This window comes from Rattus rattus, chromosome 5 (assembly GCF_011064425.1).
Source record: "Rattus rattus isolate New Zealand chromosome 5, Rrattus_CSIRO_v1, whole genome shotgun sequence".
In the NCBI taxonomy this organism is placed as follows: Eukaryota; Metazoa; Chordata; class Mammalia; order Rodentia; family Muridae; genus Rattus; species Rattus rattus.
The window spans coordinates 100,870,058-100,890,428 of NC_046158.1; the positions used below are offsets into that span (position 1 = coordinate 100,870,058).

Consider the following 20,371-nt stretch of genomic DNA (forward strand, 5'->3'; position numbering starts at 1 on the left):
TGTCCTTCCAGGCACTCCTGGACCCGGAGGCGTTCTCTCTCTCTCTCTCCCCCCCCTCTCTCTAGTATAATTAAGTCAGTGATGTTACTCAGAAGTTAATGATGTTAGTGGCTAGGAATCTTACTCCTCAGGGAGAGTTTGTATTTTAATAGAGGGTTCTTAGACCCTGGTTAAAGTCACAGGGCTGAAACTGATAGGAATATCTGGGGTACTGTGGTACCCAAAGTCTGGACCTCTATGTCATACAAGTCAGTGATGTCCTTCATGCAAGGCCAGTGCTATGCATGGGGGCACAGGGCAGCTCTTTGTTTTTTATAAGTAGAAAGGTTTATTTGGGCTCATACTTCGGCAATTTCAGTCTGTGATGATGTCATTCCATACTTCTGACCCAATTGTAAGGCTGCTCACCATGGTAAGAATGCGTGACGGAACAACAGTGCTCACTCCATCAGGTAGAAAGTAAAAGCAAAGAGCTAGCCAAGACTGGTGTTTGTCAGCATGTTCCCAGTGCCTTAAAGCACTTTCACTAGATTCCAACTCTAAGTGCTTCTTCCACCAGTCTAAAGTCAGTATATAACTGTTCCCCCATCCTCAGTATATAACTGTTACTGTGGTAATACTTCAAGGAATATTCAAAATCCTAGTCTAGCAATAGTTCATTCTGGAGCATAGTCACTCCCCACTCCCATTTTTATCAAATTGGGTATTTCTTATTTACATTTTAAATGTTATTCCCTTTTCCAGTTTCCTGTCCATCAGTCCCCTAACCCCTCTCTCTCCCCTTCTAGATGGGTGTTCCCCTCCCCATCCACTGCCCATTACTGCCCCCCAACAACCCCCTACATTGGGGGTCCAACCTTGGCAGGACCAAGGGCTTCCACAGGGCAGCTCTCGAGGAGCTCACTGGTCTCTCCTGAGGAGCTGACTGTTCAGAGTGGCTGTTCCCCTTTCTAAGGGAAAAGGACTTCTGGGAGAATCCTAAGGAGGAGTTGTTTGTGACATCAATGCGATACTAGTTGGCAGCGTGACCAGATTCTTTACGTAGAGTACAACTCTAGGATGCCAGGCAGGGATCCCTTCATGGCTCACATTAATTATCTGCTTGAAATTGCTCTATGCACCGAAGGCCTTTGCTTGTATAGCTAATGAGTTTGATTTAACTGTGCTTCCTTGGGTAAACAGAGCAAGGGCTTTACCTGGGAGCTGAGCCACTGATGGCCATCGTCAGAGAGAACTCAGTGGCAGGAAGCAGGGCTTTTATTCAACGGTTGCTCTTTTAGCGAGGTCACAGGTATTCCCTGTGGCAAGAAGCATTACCGGTCTCTAGGTGCAGACCTGTCTATCCACTGTAATCAGATTAAAAGCCAAAGAAGCATTTGGATGGGCCCAAGAGAATGGATGACAGTCGGAGAGAAGCAATCTGTATCCGAGACGAACAAGGATGGGCAGAGATAAATGATTAGTGAGATTCTAAACAGGGAGGAGGGCTGGGGAGATGGCTAAGCACTCTTCCTGCTTTTCTAGAGGACAGAGTTCAGTTCCAAGTGTCCATATAAAAGCTCATAACCACCCATGAAAGACTGTCAAGATGGATCAATAGATAAAGGCACTTGCTACCAAGCCTGAGGACCGGAGTTCATCCCCAGCACCCACATAGTGGAAGGAGAGAACGGAGTTGTTCTCCACAAGTTGTTCTCTACCCCTACATGGGCACACGTAGTACACAAATGAATATAAATAGTTCTTTAAACAGTCCTAGATGGCCTGATAGCAGGTGGAAAGGAAAGGAAAGGAAGGGGAAGATCAGCCATTAGGCAGCCATCAACCTATAACTCTCAGGAAGCTGGCTTCCTGGAAGGAAGTCAGACTTTAGCAAAAGACAGTAGGTACCAAATTGAGCTGATCTGATGCCAGCCTCTCTTTCCTAGGGTCACGGAATGATCTTTCCTTGGCACTTATAGTCTCATCTGCTTCCTTTTAGCCTGATCTACCCTGGTGATGGCCCCACTGGTTGCTGTTGTATCCAGTCCACGTGCCCGGCTCTTTGCTTGTTTCCTTAGGCTGGGCACTCAGCAGGCTGGACCCCTCCAATTACATACGGGAGCCTGCTGCACAACCAAGAACCACTATGAGGTGCTGGTACTCGGTGGGGGAAGTGGTGGGATCACCATGGCCACTCGCATGAAGAGGAGAGTTGGAGCGGAGAATGTGGCCATTGTTGAACCCAGTGACGTAAGTGTCCCTTGGTGTATGTGAGAGCATGTGTGTGCATGTGTTAGGCTATGTGGGCACATGGATTTTATGTCTCGTGTTTAATGCTTCCCATGGGCTTTAAAAAAGAGGAGGTGGCAAGGTTCTGGGAGGAGTTTGGGGAGGGGAAAGAATATGATGAAAATATATTGCATGAAAAATTCCTTAAAAATAATAATTAAAAAGAGTACTGGAGGAGAATGGAGCATCTCAAGAGCTCTAAGCTTTTGTGTCTTGTATTTCTAGCTCATTAGGGACACCACACAAGTCAGTACACCATAGGTGGCTTAAAACAACAAACACATATTCCCTCAGTTTTTTAAGGCTACTGGTTCCAAACTATTGAAGGAATCAAGCTCCTACTGAAGGTCGGGTGCAAAAGAGCATAGGGTTTGCTCTGCCTCCCTCTGAGGCTCCAGCAAAGATTGCTCATGGAAGAATCCTTGTTAACCCAGGTTTGCAACATCATCCACATCCATGGTCCTTGTCTTTGAGTGGTACCCTCTAGGCGTTTCTGTGCTGTGGGAATTTTCACCTTGGGGTGGACTACGGTTAGGGAAAGTTTGCTCCACCCCCATAAAGTCCCAGCAATAAACCGAAGTTTGACTTCAGAAACCAAGGAGTTTAGTAGGGTTACTCACAGAGTGTTGGGGAGGGACTTTGAGCAGGAGCATTGGTAATTCTAAAGCAGCTTCACTGAAAGGTCTGCATTCATCATGGATGAGGATTCCCTGTGTATTACAGAGCCCTCTCTCTAGTCCTTTACACCTGTGTACTCTGACCCCTCCCTGAGATCCCCATGGCCACGTGAAATTAGGGCAGAATTGTGTACCACTAGTTGGGTGGAGTGGCAGATGTTGTATAGTGGTTGACCCACAGTGGGTCTCCCACTGGTGCTTTTCTTTCTCATGTGCATCACTCTTCTGGGAACAGAACAACCATTTCTTTCCTTCAGATACTCATCAGGACGACCGACCCTGCTTAGTTTCCAAGATTAGACAAGATCAGGTGCTTTTTGGATGGTGTGGCTGTAGGCTGGGAAATCTTCTCTGTCCTGCCCTATAAGGAACACTCATGGGACCTTTCTTGAAAGAACTGATCATGTTAAGGCGTTGGATGACTGTTGGGGTTGCCTGATTGCTGGAGCTGATGTTTGTAGACTGAAGAAACTTTTGAGCTGGTGTTTTTGTTCCATTTTCTGTTCAAGATGGACTCAAACTTGATGAGCTCTCAAAGCTGAAGAAGACCTCTGTCCTCCTCCTAAGGGTCATAGTCATTACTGACCCTAGGGAGATGACAGACTATTCTTGTTTTTCCTTTACCATCTTCTGAGTTCTAGGCTGCTCTGGCTAGCCAATCTAACCAAATGCCAGAAACATTTTGGCAATATGGGGAGTTTCGGTTTCTTGGTCCACCCAATGAGTGAATTCTCACAGGCCATTAAATTTAACTACCCTTTGCTCTGAGCCCAGAACAATTAATTACAATTAATATAGATTTGGGCAGCAATCCAGATGTAAAGTGAATAAATAAATAAATTAATGAAAAAAATAGACTATCTGAAGCAAGATCATTGCAGAAAACTTTGAATCTGTGTTTTGTCCTATTGGCTTTGGGGGAAGAACTTCTGAGAAAGAAAGGGCAGATAAACCAGAAGCATCTTCAGTCCTTTGTGGGATCATAGTTTGAAGATAATGAGGTTTTGATAGCCCCTAGAGATACTAGCGAGCTCCCAGACTTTGCATAATCTTCACATTCTTTCAAGGAACCGTGTATTACTTTTAGGCTTAATTTTTCTTACTATCTATATACACAAATTATACACACAAGTCGATATATAAGATCTATCTATTTACATACATGTAACAATGCATAATAAACATTAAGTCAGCTTTCAGCAATAAACAATTGTGGCTAACTCAGTAGTCACTAAAGACAACTTATTATTTTGTTTTGTTGGTCTTGGAATTATTCTTTGTTGGTGACAGTCTTCCAGAGTTAATGTATTAGAAGACCCAAGAGTGAGGATTAACCATCTGCCGACGTTTCTATGTAGTGCTCTAAGGGTCAGGAGGGAATGAGTGAGAGTCTAGTTGAAATAACGTCAACTAAGATGCTTTGGATAAGGCTCAAGTGGAAACAAGCTCCCTTACTATTTTGTTTCTCAGAGGCATTTCTACCAGCCAATCTGGACACTAGTGGGTGCTGGTGCCAAAGAGCTGTCCTCATCGGACCGTTCTACACTGAGTGTGATTCCATCCGGTGTGCAGTGGATTCAAGATAGAGTGGCGGAACTGAACCCAGATCAGAACTGTATCCGCACAGACAATGGCATGGAGGTAACCATTGGGGCTGCTGGGCTTTCTTCTTATCTGGGGGTAGCATAGCCATTTCCAAGCTCACTCCCTTGGGCTGGTACAGAGGCCCGTGTTTGTGTTTACAGCTCTGTATTAAAAGCTGCCCGATATGGAAGCACACAGTATATGGAATAGGCAGGAGGATTGAGAGGTTCTAAATTAATAAACTAAAACAAGTATTTGTTGAGCATTCACTGCCTGAATCAGTGGACCTCGTTGGTTAGTACAGCATCTTGAGACTGAATTTTTCTTGAACAAATGTTATTTCTATGTCTTGAAATAGCAGCTGCGTTTTCCCTTTCCTTTGAAGTAAGCTAGTATTTCTAACTGACATCTGGCTTTCCATAGGAGATGAGAATTAGGAAATATCTACCCTACTCACAGTCCAGGCATTCTTATAGACGGGGGAGTCATGTGACTAAGGCTTGTCCCAGCACTTAGGGAAAGTGATGGTGCCAGAAGTGAGGTTCAGAAATGCTTACTCTAGTTAGAGATTATCTTCTACACTAGACCCACAGGGTTTCAATAACTGTGTCCTCCATATTTGATGGATTGGTTGAGAGTGCAATGGTGAGACCACAGGCCCAGTATCAAGCTGCACTTTCATGTTCTATACCTGCTGCTCAGCCCAGAACTGCCAGTCAGTTCTTCAGGGAACTCACCCTTGCCACAGGCCCCTCCTAGAGCTCCCTTAGCACGGAGCCCATGATGCTTTATGGCAGGGAGCAGGTTGTACAGAAGCCATACCTTTCCTTATGTCACAGGTCACCCCTAAAGGATGAAGGTTCCATTTTCTCCTTGCAGTCAGTCCTAGAACTAGCAAGGACCTCGGCAATGCTTGCTCAATGAATGAATCTACAAACACTTTCAGTTGCTTGTGAAAAATAGAGTTATATCTAAGTAGACAGATAATAAAATCCATCCTGATCTGTACTCTGTGCCATCCAGAGTCCATACCTTGACTGTCTTGGTTCTGTAGGGAAGCCAACCATTGAAGGGCGTGGGAAGTGATAGAAGGCCTGGGATCTGTGGTGATGTCCTAAAGAGAAAACGCAGGCACACTGTAATGGAAAGATACTTTGCTCTACACATACCTTGGTGGTTTTGTCAAAGTGTAATACTGATTATTTGTAAGGACTGGCCACTGACAAGGGAGGTCACTAAGAAAGACTAAAGCTGGTTGGGGATTTAGCTCAGTGGTAGAGCGCTTGCCTAGCAAGCGCAAGGCCCTGGGTTCGGTCCCCAGCTCCCAAAAAAAAAAAAAAAGAATAGAGAAAGAATAAAGCCCAGCTAGAAAGAAAACAACAACAACAACAACAACAACAACAACAACAGCAACAACAAAATCCAACCTCCCCCAAAACAACCAAGCAAAAAAAAAATCCCAAACAACTCAAAGGCTCAAGCCTTTTTCCAAGTCTGCTAAGCCAAACCCCAAGGAACAGCAAAGCTTGTACACTTTTGAGCAGTTCCAGAGAACAACAGAAACCTTGCCAGAAGGCCTAATATGGACAAGTATTCTCATTGCATACACGAGGTGGGGGTGGAGACAGGGATCCTGACGCTGAGAACCTAGTAAATCAGCAGCCAAACCCTTGCAAAACTCCAGGCTCTCCAACCAAATAACTGTCACAGAGTATTTAGAAATAGAAGGGTGACAACAGAAGGTTCAGTGACGACATACCTGCCCTCAGCCAGACCAAGCCGTGCTGGCTCATACTGAACACGCAGTCCATATTTCCCTTTTCAAATGTTCTTTAGAAAACAGTAACAACACTTCCTGAGCTTGTACCTGTGCGAAACAGCACTCTAAGTGCCTTACAGGTTTCCGCTCATTGAGTGCTCAAAGCAGCTCATCAAGGTAGGTACCGTTCCCATTTCACAAATGAAGAAACAGAGACATGGCTTCCTTACAAGTCTTCACTACACACCTTCTCTCTTCTAGATGCTGGTCTGAAGACTGAACTTACAATGAGAGAGTTTATCTCCTCCAGGAACTCAGTCTGATGGGAAAGATAAGGGTTTCAGAGAGTAGCACGAGAGATTACTAAGCCACCTCATGACAAGAACCAATTGGGTTTGTTAGGCCGGGGAAGGCTTGTCTAAAGGAATCCTTTTCTTAGTTAAAGGATGAGTGGGCATTAGTCAGGGTTAGAGGTTAGAGTTACATGCAGATGCCTTGGGGGCACTGGGGAGGAAGCAGAGGCATTGGAGAAAACAAGCCAGTGTGGCTAGAATAGGAGGGATAAGAAGGAAAACATTTAAGTCAGAGAAGAAATAAGGCTTGTGGTCTAGAACAGACTCCCGAGGCAGGGGCATCAGAGACACATTCTATGTCATAGCAGTACCCACAAGTCCACTTTTTATCTGGTGTCTGTGGCAGGGGACCGGAAACTAAGAATAGAAGGGTTTGGGAAATTGAATCATGTTTGCTAAAGAACACTGATTAATTTATGCAGTCTGAAGAAGGCTCTCTAGGGACATGCTACAAAATTAAAACTTGAACTTAAAGGCTCCCATCTGTGGTGAAAATTGCTAAGTGGGTGACAAGAATCATAAATCCAAAAGACTCAGACAGAGTGGGAGGATGAATTAAAGCCAACAAGATACCTCCTGAGAGATGTTGTGTACTGGTTTCTGATACCATCAGCCTGTGTAGTGCTATGCTCAGTGAGGTCCTAGAAGAACCCTACCGAACTCACCAACTTCTCTTCCAACCTCAGAACAACACTCTACAATTTCTCCAAGTTTCTGAACCTTAGAAGTCACAAATGATATGTGGTCAGAACACCTACCAGGGCTCTTATTCTTCAGAGATGTAAAAAAATGTATAATCCTCAAGATAATGAACCCCATTACAGAGACACTGAGGAATTCCTGCCAAAAGGTCCACTCAATGAGGCAGGCCTGGTTGCTGTATTATCAGGGAGAGGCCTGCTGACCTATGAGCAAAAGAATGCCGGGTAAACAAGCCATGATTCTCTGTCTTATGAACAGAGAGTAACGATAAGCAATTTAATCTGGTCTCCTGGAGATATTAAGGAAATGAAGGAGTTCTGAGCTATCAGTAGAGGAACAAAAAAATACACGCCTTTAATTTCTCAGGAAAACATATGCACACATATTTACTCACATGTGCTTGGACATATGCTGTTCTGCTTTCAGACAAGATTGCGGGCAGCTTCATATTCTTCCAGGGAAGCCTGGCTTAGCAGGGGCCATGGAGGAGGGACGGAGAGTGGTGAACTGACCTTGAACTCTACGTGAATTGGCACTGTACTGACATCACTGAAAAGGGCAAACACAGCACCTGACTGTGGGAGAAAACAGTCCTGCTGCTTCTAGGCCATTCTGTTGTGTTCCCATGCCACCTTCTTGGGTATTTTGTTCATAATAGCATTAACAATCCAAATGGCATTCCAGGTAGAGCTAACGCCCAGACTCCTGTCATTCCCCATGCCCTTCAATGGCTGGTTTTCCTATAGAACCAAGGTGTTGACTGTGGACAGACCATAAAGATTTGGGTGGTTCTCCCCCCACTCCCATCCCCCAACCCTGTTAACCTTGATAAACTTTTTTAAAAATACAACTAAAATTCTACCTTCATATATTTATCCGTACAACCAGCATTGTAGGTTCTAGGACTGCAAGAAGACACAACCTTTATCCTCCGGGAGTGTTCTGTGAGGAAGGGCATGGCCTCTGTATAACATGCTCACTGTCAAAGCATCATGGGCACTGTGCTAAGGAAACTCTAGCAAAAGTAAGAGGCACAGGGAAGCCTGAACACGCTGGAGTCCAGTCTCCTTTATGGCAAAGTGGGTCCTCTTCAACAACTTCTCCTGCATAGAGTGGAGCATTTTTAGGTCCTGGAGCCTACTCTGTTCAGCTGGGGTTTGCTCAGCTTGCTGCTGGTTCTTCTTAGTTTAATCCAAGATCAAGGGGATCCCCATCCATATCTCCTTGCGGGTCTCCTGGGCCTTACCTAATTGCTTTCCGTGTTTAGCTTTTTAAAGGGATGTCCTTACACTTCGCTCTTTGTTTCTCCCCCTCTATCTTCCCCTTGATCCAAACCGTGCTCATCACCGTATTTGCGGATACCATTGTCTCGGCATGAACAGTCACAATCCCTATTGAATCATCAAACATAAATAATTGTATAACAGACTTTTCAGTGACCTTCGAAGGAAGTTTCCCGATTGTGATATTGGTTCAGTTCATATCATAGATCAGGTTCATAGAAAATGACATATCAGGAAAACAAACATTCTAAAGATGATTGGCTGCCTTTTGACTAGGAAGTTGTTCTCCGTAGGCTCCAAGACCTAATGAGTTTTGAAACAGTGAAATGTGAGGCAACAGAAAGGGAAAAAGGGTTGTCAACTGTCTGGAGTATTCACTCCTGCTCACCCTGCTCACCCTGCTCACCCTGCCCACCCTGCCCACCCTGCCTACCACCATCCACCCGAAGACGCGTTGACAGATGGAGGCATGGTACTGATTTTTGAGCATTGGTCTAACACTACATATTTTTTGGCGTGTTTTGTAGATCTCCTACAGATATCTTATCATCGCTCTTGGAATCCAGCTGGACTATGAGAAGGTACAGTGTTCAGTTGTTGCTGTGCTATACACTCCAATTTAAGCTAAGACAAAACTAAGATACAGTATTCTCTCCTTGCATTCATTTGCAATTTGGAAATGATAGGGAAATGGTTCTAAGAAACCTACCCATCCCCAAAGTCTAACTTATTTCTCAGATCCTTTTCTTTATGATGCACACACACACACACACACACACACACACACACACACACACACACACACACACAAACCTTCTCTAAGATTCTGTCAATGATAACAATGTGTTTTAGCATTTAAGTTTCAGTACAGTTCTGTATGTCCATACCCTAATCTTATTTCTGGCAGGAACAAGCTCTTTCTGTACTCACAGGAAGCTGGCCTTGTTATGTAGGGCTTAGCTGGCCACATAAAAGAATTTGCTTTCCTTTGCAAACCAGATCTAGCTTGTGAATTCTTAAGCCGACTGTAACAGCAGAACGTAGACACTAGTTCAGCAGACTCGGAAGCGTGCTTAGGTTTTACTGATACTTGAGTGTCTTGAAGTGACCGACGCAGTGTAAATGATACCTAGAAGTTTCTTAGATATGTTTTCAGCAGGCAGAGGAGCTATAAGTTCCCTGAGAACTGTGAGACTCAATTTTCCCCAAACGCTCTAGGGTAATTCATTTGCTTTTGTGATTCCCAGGAGCATGTTGGGGTCTGTAGGCAAATCGTTACAGCACACAGGGACTAGTGCTGACACAGGCTGCAGACATGTGATCCTTCCTCAGCAGAGGTGGCTCAGGGAAGGTCTTTGGGGTGTGTTTATATGTGAAGAATTATGACATGCCCGGGGGAAGGGGAGAAGGTAGTGGAGCTGTGTTGCGATATGTTATATGAAGGTTCTCTGAGGCAAGGAGGGAGGAAAAGTCAGGAGTGAGAGTTTATAGCACCCTCTTGTAGTGAGATAAGAAACAAGTCTTTTTTTTTTTGAATTTATAAATATATTTATTATTATTATTTGGAATAGCAGCAATGATTACATTTGGGAAACTTGATGAATATAGGAAACTGACTCTGTTATATGGTGTATGTAAGTATACAATGATCCCAGTATAGAGCCACTTTATTTTCACGCTCAGTTTCTTTTTTATCTTTATTAACGAGTATTTCTTATTTACATTTCGATTGTTATTCCCCTTTCCGGTTTCCGGGCCAACATCCCCCTAACCCCTCCCCCTCCCCTTCTAAATGGGCTTCCCCTCCCCATTCTCCCCCCATTACCACGCTCTCCCCAACAATCACGTTCACTGGGGGTTCAGTCTTGACAGGACCAAGGGCTTCCCCTTTCACTGGTGCTCTTACTAGGCTATTCATTGCTACCTATGACGTTGGAGCCCAGGGTCAGTCCATGTATAATCTTTGGGTAGTGGCTTAGTCCCTGGAAGCTCTGGTTGGTTGGCATTGTTGTTCATATGGGGTCTCGAGCCCTTTCAAGCTCTTTCAGTCCTTTCTCTGATTCCTTCAATGGGGGTCCCGTTCTCAGTTCAGTGGTTTGCTGCTGGCATTCGCCTATGTATTTGCTGTATTCTGGGTGTGTCTCTCAGGAGAAATCTACATCCGGTTTCTGTCGGCCTGCACTTCTTTGCTTCATCTATCTCATCTAGTTTGGTGGCTGTATATGAATGGGCCACATGTGGGGCAGGCTCTGAATGGGTGTTCCTTCTGCCTCTGTTCTACACTTTGCCTCCCTACTGCCTGCAAAGGATATTCTTGTTCCCCTTTTAAAGAAGGAGTGAAGCATTTGCATTTTGGTCATCCTTCTTCAGTTTCATGTGTTCTGTGCATCTAGGGTAATTGAGCATTTGGGCTAATAGCCACTTATCAATGAATGCATACCTTGTGTGTTTTTCTGTGATTGGGTTACCTCACTCAGGATGATATTTTCCAGTTCCATCCATTTACCTATGAATTTCATAAAGTCATTGTTTTTGATAGCTGAGTAATATTCCATTGTGTAGATGTATCACATTTTCTGTATCCATTCCTCTTTTGAAGGGCATCTGGGTTCTTTCCAGCTTCTGGCTATTATAAATAAGGCTGCTATGGACATAGTGGAGCACGTGTCTTTGTTATATGTTGGGGCATCTTTTGGGTATATGCCCAAGAGAGGTACAGCTGGGTCCTCAGGTAGTTCAATGTCCAATTTTCTGAGGACCCTCCAGACTGATTTTCAGAATGGTTGTACCAGTCTGCAATCCCACCAACAATGGAGGAGTGTTCCTCTTTCTCCACATCCTCGCCAGCATTTGCTGTTACCTGAGTTTTTGGTCTTAGCCATTCTCACTGGTGTGAGGTGAAATCTCAGGGTTGTTTTGATTTGCATTTCCCTTATGACTAAAGATGTTGAACATTTCTTTAGGTGTTTTTCAGCCATTTGGCATTCCTCAGATGTGAATTCTTTGTTCAGTTCTGAACCCCATTTTTTAATAGAGTATTTGTCTCCCTGCGGTCTAACTTCTTGAGTTCTTTGTATATTTTGGATATAAGCCCTCTATCTGTTGTAGGATTGGTAAAGATCTTTTCCCAATCTGTTGGTTGCCGTTTTGTCCTAACAACAATGTCCTTTGCCTTACAGAAGCTTTGCAGTTTTATGAGATCTCATTTGTCGATTCTTGATCTTAGAGCATAGGCCATTGGTGTTTTGTTCAGGAAATTTTCTCCAGTGCCCATGTGTTCAGGATGCTTCCCCACTTTTTCTTCTATTACTTTGAGTGTATCTGGTTTGATGTGGAGGTCCTTGATCCACTTGGACTTAAGCTTTGTACAGGGTGATAAGAATGGATCGATCTGCATTCTTCTACATGTTGACCTCCAGTTGAACCAGCACCATTTGCTGAAAATGCTATCTTTTTTCCATTGGATGGATTTGGCTCCTTTGTCAAAATCAAGTGACCATAGGTGTGTGGGTTCATTTCTGGGTCTTCAATTCTATTCCACTGGTCTATCTGTCTGTCTCTGTACGCTCAGTTTTTAAAGGCAGCCATTACTACGGAATCATCGCTAGATATCAACAGTGATATCTATGCTAATACTCACATGCTTTCTTGTTCTGGACTGCTCCAAATTTACCCTTAACCGTTCATCTATATACTCCCTACTCAGCTTTTATAAACCATGTTTATGAAACCATTGTAGGGAACCTCTACGTTTCTTGCATTTCTCTGGCTGTATTCAAGTCTGAAAAATAAAGGGTATGAAAGTATGTGTAAATACATGGATGAGAAAAAGAAAGACTGAAAGGATTGATCCTTTAGAGCATCTGGTGAGGTATTTTCCTCCGTCTCAGAGATGTAGAAGCGGAGGCTGAGAGAGTCTAACTTAACTGTGGCCTGCACCCTGCTGGTACCCTTCGGTTGAAAAATTCTAGAAAACTCCCCGAGTGAGTGTAAAACAGAAGAGAAGGCAACCATCTGCAGATACGGGATCCCCGTGGAGCCCTAGGCAGGAACGTGGTGGTTTTGGTCATTCTGGATCTCCACTCTGTCTGTTGGATGTATGGGGCTCTCATGCCTGACCCAGACCAGCTGTCCCTGCTCTTTCTCAAGCCAGCTCCACTGAGGCTCTTCTGCGTGGTGTCCTGCTCACTGCCCCGTCTCGAGCAACAGACAGGATAGTCCTCAGCGCCCCAGCACACAGCCTCTCTCTGGACTATCCAAAGACAGTTCCATTTCTTCTCTTCCCCATGCTCACACGTCTCCTCTCTGCTCCCATCTCTCTGCCCCATAGTTTTCTGAAAGCCACACTGATTGATGAGGGAGCATAAGACATGCCTCACCACCACACAGAGCTCCTGGGGAGGAATTTGGCTGCCAGGTTACGACACCCTTTCTCTTAGCAGTGGCTTTTAAGTACCAGGTAACTTACTCAGTTACAACACTGTTGAGTAGGAAAGGTGGGACAGAACCTTAAATATCTTAAATATTCCAAAGTCCATGCCTTCGTTGACGACTTTATTATCTCACCAAGGGTTTGATCTGCACAACAGATCAAAAATTACCAAGAGGGTAATTTCTGCCTTTTGTTCTTGGCATCATGGATGAACAGCTCTTGGTCCTCCCTGCCTCTCCTCAGAAAGGCAACCGGTTCTCCCGAAGGCAGTTCTGGCTGGCATCCTGTCCTCACTGTGGAGATGGGAAGAGTTGTATCCCAACTGCAGCCTCCTGTCCAGGGAGGTTGGGGTTGGGGGTGGGTTCTCCCATTCTCCAGCTTGACAGATGACTTCAGGGGCCACTGCTGTGGTCTGAGCCTCTCATTCACCTGTCTGTCTGGTGTGTGAGTACTGGGGAGCTGGTGTTACTGTCATGTCTGAAGGGCTGTAGAAATGGAAAAGACCAAGGACTCCAAAAAACATTGGTATAGTTTTGCTTTTTTAAATATGTAAATTTGCTTTAATCTCTAATAAATGGTAAATTTATATGTATATCAAAAGTGAGCTTATTTCTTTTTAATTTTGTGAGTTAGCATGCATCAAAATGGTTTTCATAAGGAGATCTTCACGTGTTTTTGATATTCTGACTTACATTAGTAGGCCCTTCCTTTAAATATTACTTCCTTAGGTTTTCATGTCCAGTAGACTCCATTACTTCCCTTTCCTTCCTTTCTCTCTCTTACAACCTCTTCCTTTCCTCTTATGGCTTGTTTTCTACTTCCACACACATACACACACAAGTTTAAATCTATAATATGCATATGAGAAAAATATGTTTTTTGATTATCTGAGTTTGGTGTGTTTCACTTAATACAATGATCTATATTATATTAATTTTCTACAAATGTCATGATTTAATTCTTCATGGCTGAGTAAAATTTTTTTATCTATCTGTCTCATACTTTTTATCTATCTTTTTAAAAATCAAATTTCCTTGTGTTTGGTTGCAGATTAAAGGACTACCTGAAGGTTTTGCTTATCCAAAAATAGGGTCCAATTACTCATTTAAGACAGTGGAGAAAACATGGAAGGCCCTGCAGGACTTCAAGGAAGGCAATGCCCTTTTCACCTTCCCAAACACTCCGGTGAAGTGTGCTGGTGCCCCCCAGAAGATCATGTACCTATCGGAAGCCTACTTCAGGAAGGTGCGGCTCCTCTTCAGGACAGAGTGAACGAGGGCAGGTGCCACTAACTGAGCACCTGCCACAAGTCCACTTTTATCTCTGCCGCGTGATCTTTCTATTTCTCAAAGTTTTGTTCCATTTGAACAGTTACATAGTTGGATGTGGAGACCACTCACCATCACATTCTTTCACAAAGCCATTCTCACAAATTAGAAGAGGTTTTTCTATAGACTTAAAAAAATATGGTGACAATCATGAAGTATTCCATACTATTAAATAGTCCTGTGAAATACTTTAAAACTGTGTACAAGCCCATTGGCAAACTATGTTAGTGATTGTTAAAATCTTTAATATTTTTAGTTAGGCAATTAATTATAATTAAATTTAATTAAATTATAATTAAAATTATAAATTACACCTATATACATATATATAAATTACATATATAAATCACACACACACACACACACACACACACACACACATGCATATCAGGTAGTGGGGGCTGTTTCTGCCCTCCCTATGCTTTACTGAGACATGATATTCTGTTCACTGAAGAATGGTTTGACTGGAGCCATTACAGGACCCAAAGTGCTTGTGCTTTTATAAAAGGACAGGAAGGGAGAAGGGGAGGGAGGATGGCCTGAGGATTGTGGGCTATGTTCTTGGCACTAGGCATTCACTCCCCTGAGCTCTGCAAACTGCAGTGGGTCCTGCAAGGTGTTTTAGTTCTGGTCTGGATGAAAAAAAGACATGAGAAACAAAATGGCGGCTGGAGTAATTGTCAGGCTTTTTCCTCTCTCCTTTTTCTTAGACTGGAAAGCGATCCAAGGCTAATATCATCTTCAACACAGCTCTTGGAACAATTTTTGGAGTTAAGAAGTACGCAGATGCCTTGGAGGAGATCATTCGGGAGAGGAACGTTTCTGTCAACTATAAGCACAATCTTATTGAGGTCCGAGCTGACAAACAGGAGGCTGTTTTTGAGAACCTGGACAAGCCTGGGGAGACACACGTGATTCACGTGAGTAGCAGATGCAGGAGACATGAGGCACCTCTCCCTGAATCACCATTTGCTGGGGAAGGCTGCTGTTGATAGAGTAGGAAAGGGAACTGGAGAGGGCAAGATGGGAAAGACTGTGTCATAGGGAACGAGGAGGGCTGATCTGCAGTGCCACATGATATATTGATATATCAATATTTATGTATCAATATATCATCGATATATTAATATATCTACACACATATACATATATATGTATACATACACACACACACACACACACACACACACACACACACACACACACACACGTCTTTTCTCTCCTCTTTCCCTGATACTCATTGTCTGGAGAGCTTAGGGAGTGCTTCTTCAAATGCCCTGTGACTGTCTAAACCTTTGGTGTGTGAGACATGCCCTAGCTTGTGAACTGGAAGGGAGCTGTAGATTGCTCACAACAGACAGGAGTGTTTGTTTTTCATCTGTGGAAGAAGCAGTCTTTACACATTTTTCACCTGTGCAAACACCCAACCCTTAAATTCCTTCTTAAGGGACTTGGCAGAACCACCACCTTCCTTGGAAAGATTTCAGCCTGTGTTGTGGGCGCTGGGTCTTGGGCATCCACGTCTTTCCTCACAGAGTGAGAATACTATGTTCATGGAACAATTATGAAGACTAAGCACGAGGTGCAATGGTATTGGAGAATATTTTGGTAGGCGCATTCAGCACCGGGAAAGCATGATCTGCTCACGTTGTTCTCCGTATTTAACAGCTATGGGTTCCATAAGAAGGAATTTTGAATGAACAGAAGATTATTTAAGTAAGAACCTTTCCAGCTCAAGCTCTTTCTAAAACTCACTGCACCCATTTTTTTTTTTTTTTTGTTGTTGTTCTTAAACAGAATGTATTAAATATCATTAAAATGTTACTGAAGGCTCAGGGGCATACTTTTTTATTTGAAAATATCCTCAAACTTAGAGAAGTTATAAAAATGAAAATAGCAGAAATAAGATCACACATGCCTTTAGCTAGATTCATGTACAGAATCTTACACCAGTTGCTTTAGCTTTATTATTTGATTTCCCCTCAATCTCAGTTTCTGTTAATTTCCCTAGATACAGGAGATACTCATCAAGCATTGTTCTCCTTATCTCTGGATAAGTTTTCTAGATAAACATCCTAAGGATACTTTCTTATGTAAGCACAATAGTCAAATTGCTAGTTACTATGTGCCTCATAAATTTGGTACATGTATAATATTTTGATCTACTACATGTATGAAATTTTGTTGACCGATTCAACAGCTCTGCAACATTCTTTCATGTCTAGTGCAGTTAGTCTGATGTCTTTTCCGCCTCCTTCAGTCAGGTGCATTTCCACAGTTGTCCTTTCTTTATCTTCCATGACTCTGACATTTTGGAACAACATAGCCTTCCTCTCTGCACTTTCTCAAGTGATGAGTTTTGCTTTATGAGCATTGCATAGGTAACCTGTAGTCTGAGGAGTTCGTTGCAAGCATGCAGGAGGTCTGTTCTGGTCTCTAGTCCAGATAGGGTTTAGCTTCTCCACTGAATTAGCAACCTTTCTTCTTTAGAGAGGCCTTTTCAGATCAAGCATACACTCTATTCTTTAAAGTATCACCCAGACTTAGTTCCCTCTAAGATACTCATCCTCTTTGCTTTCAGTGTGATGATTACAAAATGACTTTTTCTTTTTTTTGGTGACTCCAGAGTTTCATCCACACTTAGCAGGAATCACTTGACATTTTATCAGCAAGTTCCTTTTCTTTGTTTTTATCAATTAATTACTGGTATAAACTCGTGGCTGCTTCTAATATCTTGTCATTCATTAATGCTCTTATTATTTTTGTTGTCAAATTGTCCCAGATTTGGTCAGAAGCTTCAAACTGGATTTGGTGTCCTTGTGACACAGTTTTTTCTTCTTTCCCTAGCCCTTCCATGAGGTTTGCTTATCTGGTTCTGTCTCCCCCCGGATCAGGGTCCTTACTGTGAGCAGCTCTCATACAGCTGTGCCCAAAGGACCCATTGAAGTTCCTGTATAGACACCAGTTAACATTTTACACAACTTGTTGTTAATGCTGGTTTCTGTTTTCCAGCTTTTTAGCCTGTCACAGTTGTGAGGTTTGGAAGGTCCTTCCTTCTCTAGATTTTTAAACCTGCTGTTCCTGAATTTTTTTTTCTTGGAAGACAAGTGAACCAAAATTGTGAATTTTATGCTAAGTAGAAGCGAATGGGCGGTGAGTGGCTGACTGTCCAAGACAAAGTTCTCTGAGAAGAGGAACTTAATTTTGTGATGTTTTTAAAATGTGGTTTCCGGCTGAGCTCTGGGGAGTCGAGGCTGCATGAGGATAGAGAACTGGATGAATGAGAGGATATTTTTCTTTACCAAGTTTGTCAAGGAAGAAGGCATTTTGTGTCACCTTTGAGTGATAACGATTTCAGCTCAGATATTTCAGTTGAGCTCTTAAACTATGGATACCAAAAAGTCCACTGAAGACTTTCAAGTAACTGCTACCAGTGCTAGAATCACCTAGGGAGCTTTTAAAATGTGCTGATTCCTGGGTATACATAACACACATTTTGATTAATTGGCCTGGAGTGTGGACTGAGAAAGACTGAATTTCGAAAATTACCCTAATAACTCTGTCCAACTGAGAGTGGGAATGGCCATGTAAGGATTATATATACCCCAAAGCCTAGTGGTCTTGGATACTTTATTACAGGGAGTATGTAAACTGGTCCAGGCTTCTCCATGCTCATGAAAAAGCAGACCTGCTGTCAGGGACTCATGCTCTCAAAAGACCCCTCAAAGGGTATAATGTTCAAGAGCACTGAGCATTTGCAACCCCTTCCTGAGGTCAAATGCATCTATGACTGAGAGTCTGAATAAATGCAATTCAGCATTGATTTCTGGCTCCTCAGTGGTTGCTGAGTCCTACGGGACACTAGAGGCTGTTGACATCCTTTACACAAGGTTGAGATGGCCTTAACAGATAAACACTTTGACCCTAATGAAACATGAATAATTGAGTAAATGGGCCCTGAAGTAGACCTGACAAGACATTGAAGTTGCTACATGGGATTGTAAAAGAAAACAAATAAAAGGCATGACCTATAAAATGTAGAAGAAACTCATACAGATAAAACATTGAACAAATGGATGAGGCCTCAGCACGGGATCATCTGGGATAGCCTTTATTCATGTGTTTGGGAAAAGGAAACCCATCTCTGCATTCAACACTACACAGTACATTGAATGCTAGACAAGATTGCTCTTTACTTCTCCAGGATATTAGGGAATTTTATCCCTCAGTCCATCCTCTCATACCAGTGACTTGGAACTTTTTTAGTGCATTTTTAGAGTTGAGCCCTTTTGAGGAGTGATGTTCACACCAGCATTTAACATGACCTTTACAAGTTTCAGAGACTGAGCATCTCCTTTCAGAATACAACTGAAGCAACCAACCCAGAGAGCACTAAGCTGACAGTTGAGGGTCAGAGAAAGTTATAAACAATATATGCCGCTTCTTCACTTTTAGCAAGGATGGGAACATCGATGGAGTATTTCAGGACATTAGTGAATTCTACTTCAAAATACTGGGCTCCCCACCTTCCCTATTGAAGGTTTTTGGGCTGAGTATCAGATCATAGCAACCAGAGAGGACAGCTGTTTGGTTTCTCATTATCCTCCACTGTAGTCCTTAAAGTCTTGGAGAGCATATGGATGGATGCATTCGCTAATGCATAATGGTCCCCATGGCCATTATGATGTACAGAACGAGCAAGACAGAGAGAGGCTCGCGGGCCGTAGACACACTGAAGAGATGCAAATGTGGATGCCCTTGTTTTGTGTAGTATGAAATGTAGTAGTATGCAATGTGTAGTATGAAATGTGTAGTATGCAAATGTGGATGCCCTTGTTTTGTGTAGTATGAAATGCTTCACGTCACGCCACCCATGAGCTCACCAGATGTCCTCAAGAGGAGTCCTGTGGCCGATTCTGCTGGCTGGGTGGACGTGGATAAGGAGACTCTGCAGCATAAGAAATACCCGAATGTGTTTGGCATCGGGGACTGCACCAACCTCCCAACTTCGAAGACGGCTGCTGCAGTAGGTGAGGTACCAGCTCTTGCTCTCCTCAGAGTACCGGAAGAACCAGAAAAACACAAGTTTACCACAGGCTTTCAGAATTCAATGATTTTAATAATCTATTTATAACGGGTAAAAACTTTTGTGATCTAAAATTGGCTTTGGCTTCCCCCAAGGCAGAATCAAGCCCTCAATGAACCTGGTGTTGTATGGAGAAGAAAGTAGCTTTTAAGGGCTTTGCCAAAATACCAAAAGAGTGTGTCCTTACCTGTCACAGAGATTGTTTTCAGGGCAATAAAGAGGTGGCCTCTCCCAGCTCTCTAAGGAGTAAGTAGTTTTGTGATTGCCATGCTTACGACTCTGGTACTCTTGGTCCTTGATACCAGGCAGCTTGGCTATTTTTCTTCTGCCTAAAGCACTGTAGAGCTAGGGAGGCATTTGTTTCTCTAGGAAACACATGCAAGTCAATGAAAGCTTGCAGACCAGAAAATTGTTCTGTATAGACAAGCACAGTGGAGCGTGCCCTGATTGGTACACGATTAAGGCCTCAGCCTGGAAAACTAAATTCTTTACCTAGATGTTCTGCACTAGCAGTGATGGGGAGAATTGCCTTTTAGATTCTGTCCTCTACAGACAGGAGCTGTCTTCTGTGGATGCCATAAAACACAGCCCTCTCTGCTGATGGCCAGAAAACGTTTTATGTGAATTGGATACCTTTCTATGAGACCTATCAAGTGTCTTTTCCATTATCGATGACATTTATCTCCCATCTCTTTCATTTAAAAAAATCTCAACCAATGAAAAATTTGAAAAAAAATTCATATTTGATTTACTACTCTTTATATTTTTAGATGTTTTTTAATGAGTTATTTGGAAGTAGTTGAGGCAAAACAGGAGATTGTAATAGTAGGAGTGAACACAGCTAGGGTCCGGCCACACCCACACACTCTTTCCACCTTGCTGTTGGGCATGGCTAC

General features: G+C 43.1%; 1 protein-coding gene across 1 annotated transcript in view; it reads left to right on the forward strand.

Moving 5' to 3' along the window:
* Sqor (sulfide quinone oxidoreductase) overlaps positions 1 to 20,371 on the forward strand; it is a 40,779-nt gene that overhangs the window by 17,461 nt on the left and 2,947 nt on the right. Inside the window, exons 2-7 of the mRNA XM_032904106.1 lie at positions 1,982 to 2,232; positions 4,419 to 4,589; positions 9,157 to 9,210; positions 14,112 to 14,306; positions 15,100 to 15,309; positions 19,236 to 19,419. Of these exons, the coding sequence (XP_032759997.1) occupies positions 1,999 to 2,232; positions 4,419 to 4,589; positions 9,157 to 9,210; positions 14,112 to 14,306; positions 15,100 to 15,309; positions 19,236 to 19,419 (1,048 nt within the window). The 5' untranslated portion in view covers positions 1,982 to 1,998. The remainder of the gene's footprint in view (positions 1 to 1,981; positions 2,233 to 4,418; positions 4,590 to 9,156; positions 9,211 to 14,111; positions 14,307 to 15,099; positions 15,310 to 19,235; positions 19,420 to 20,371) is intronic.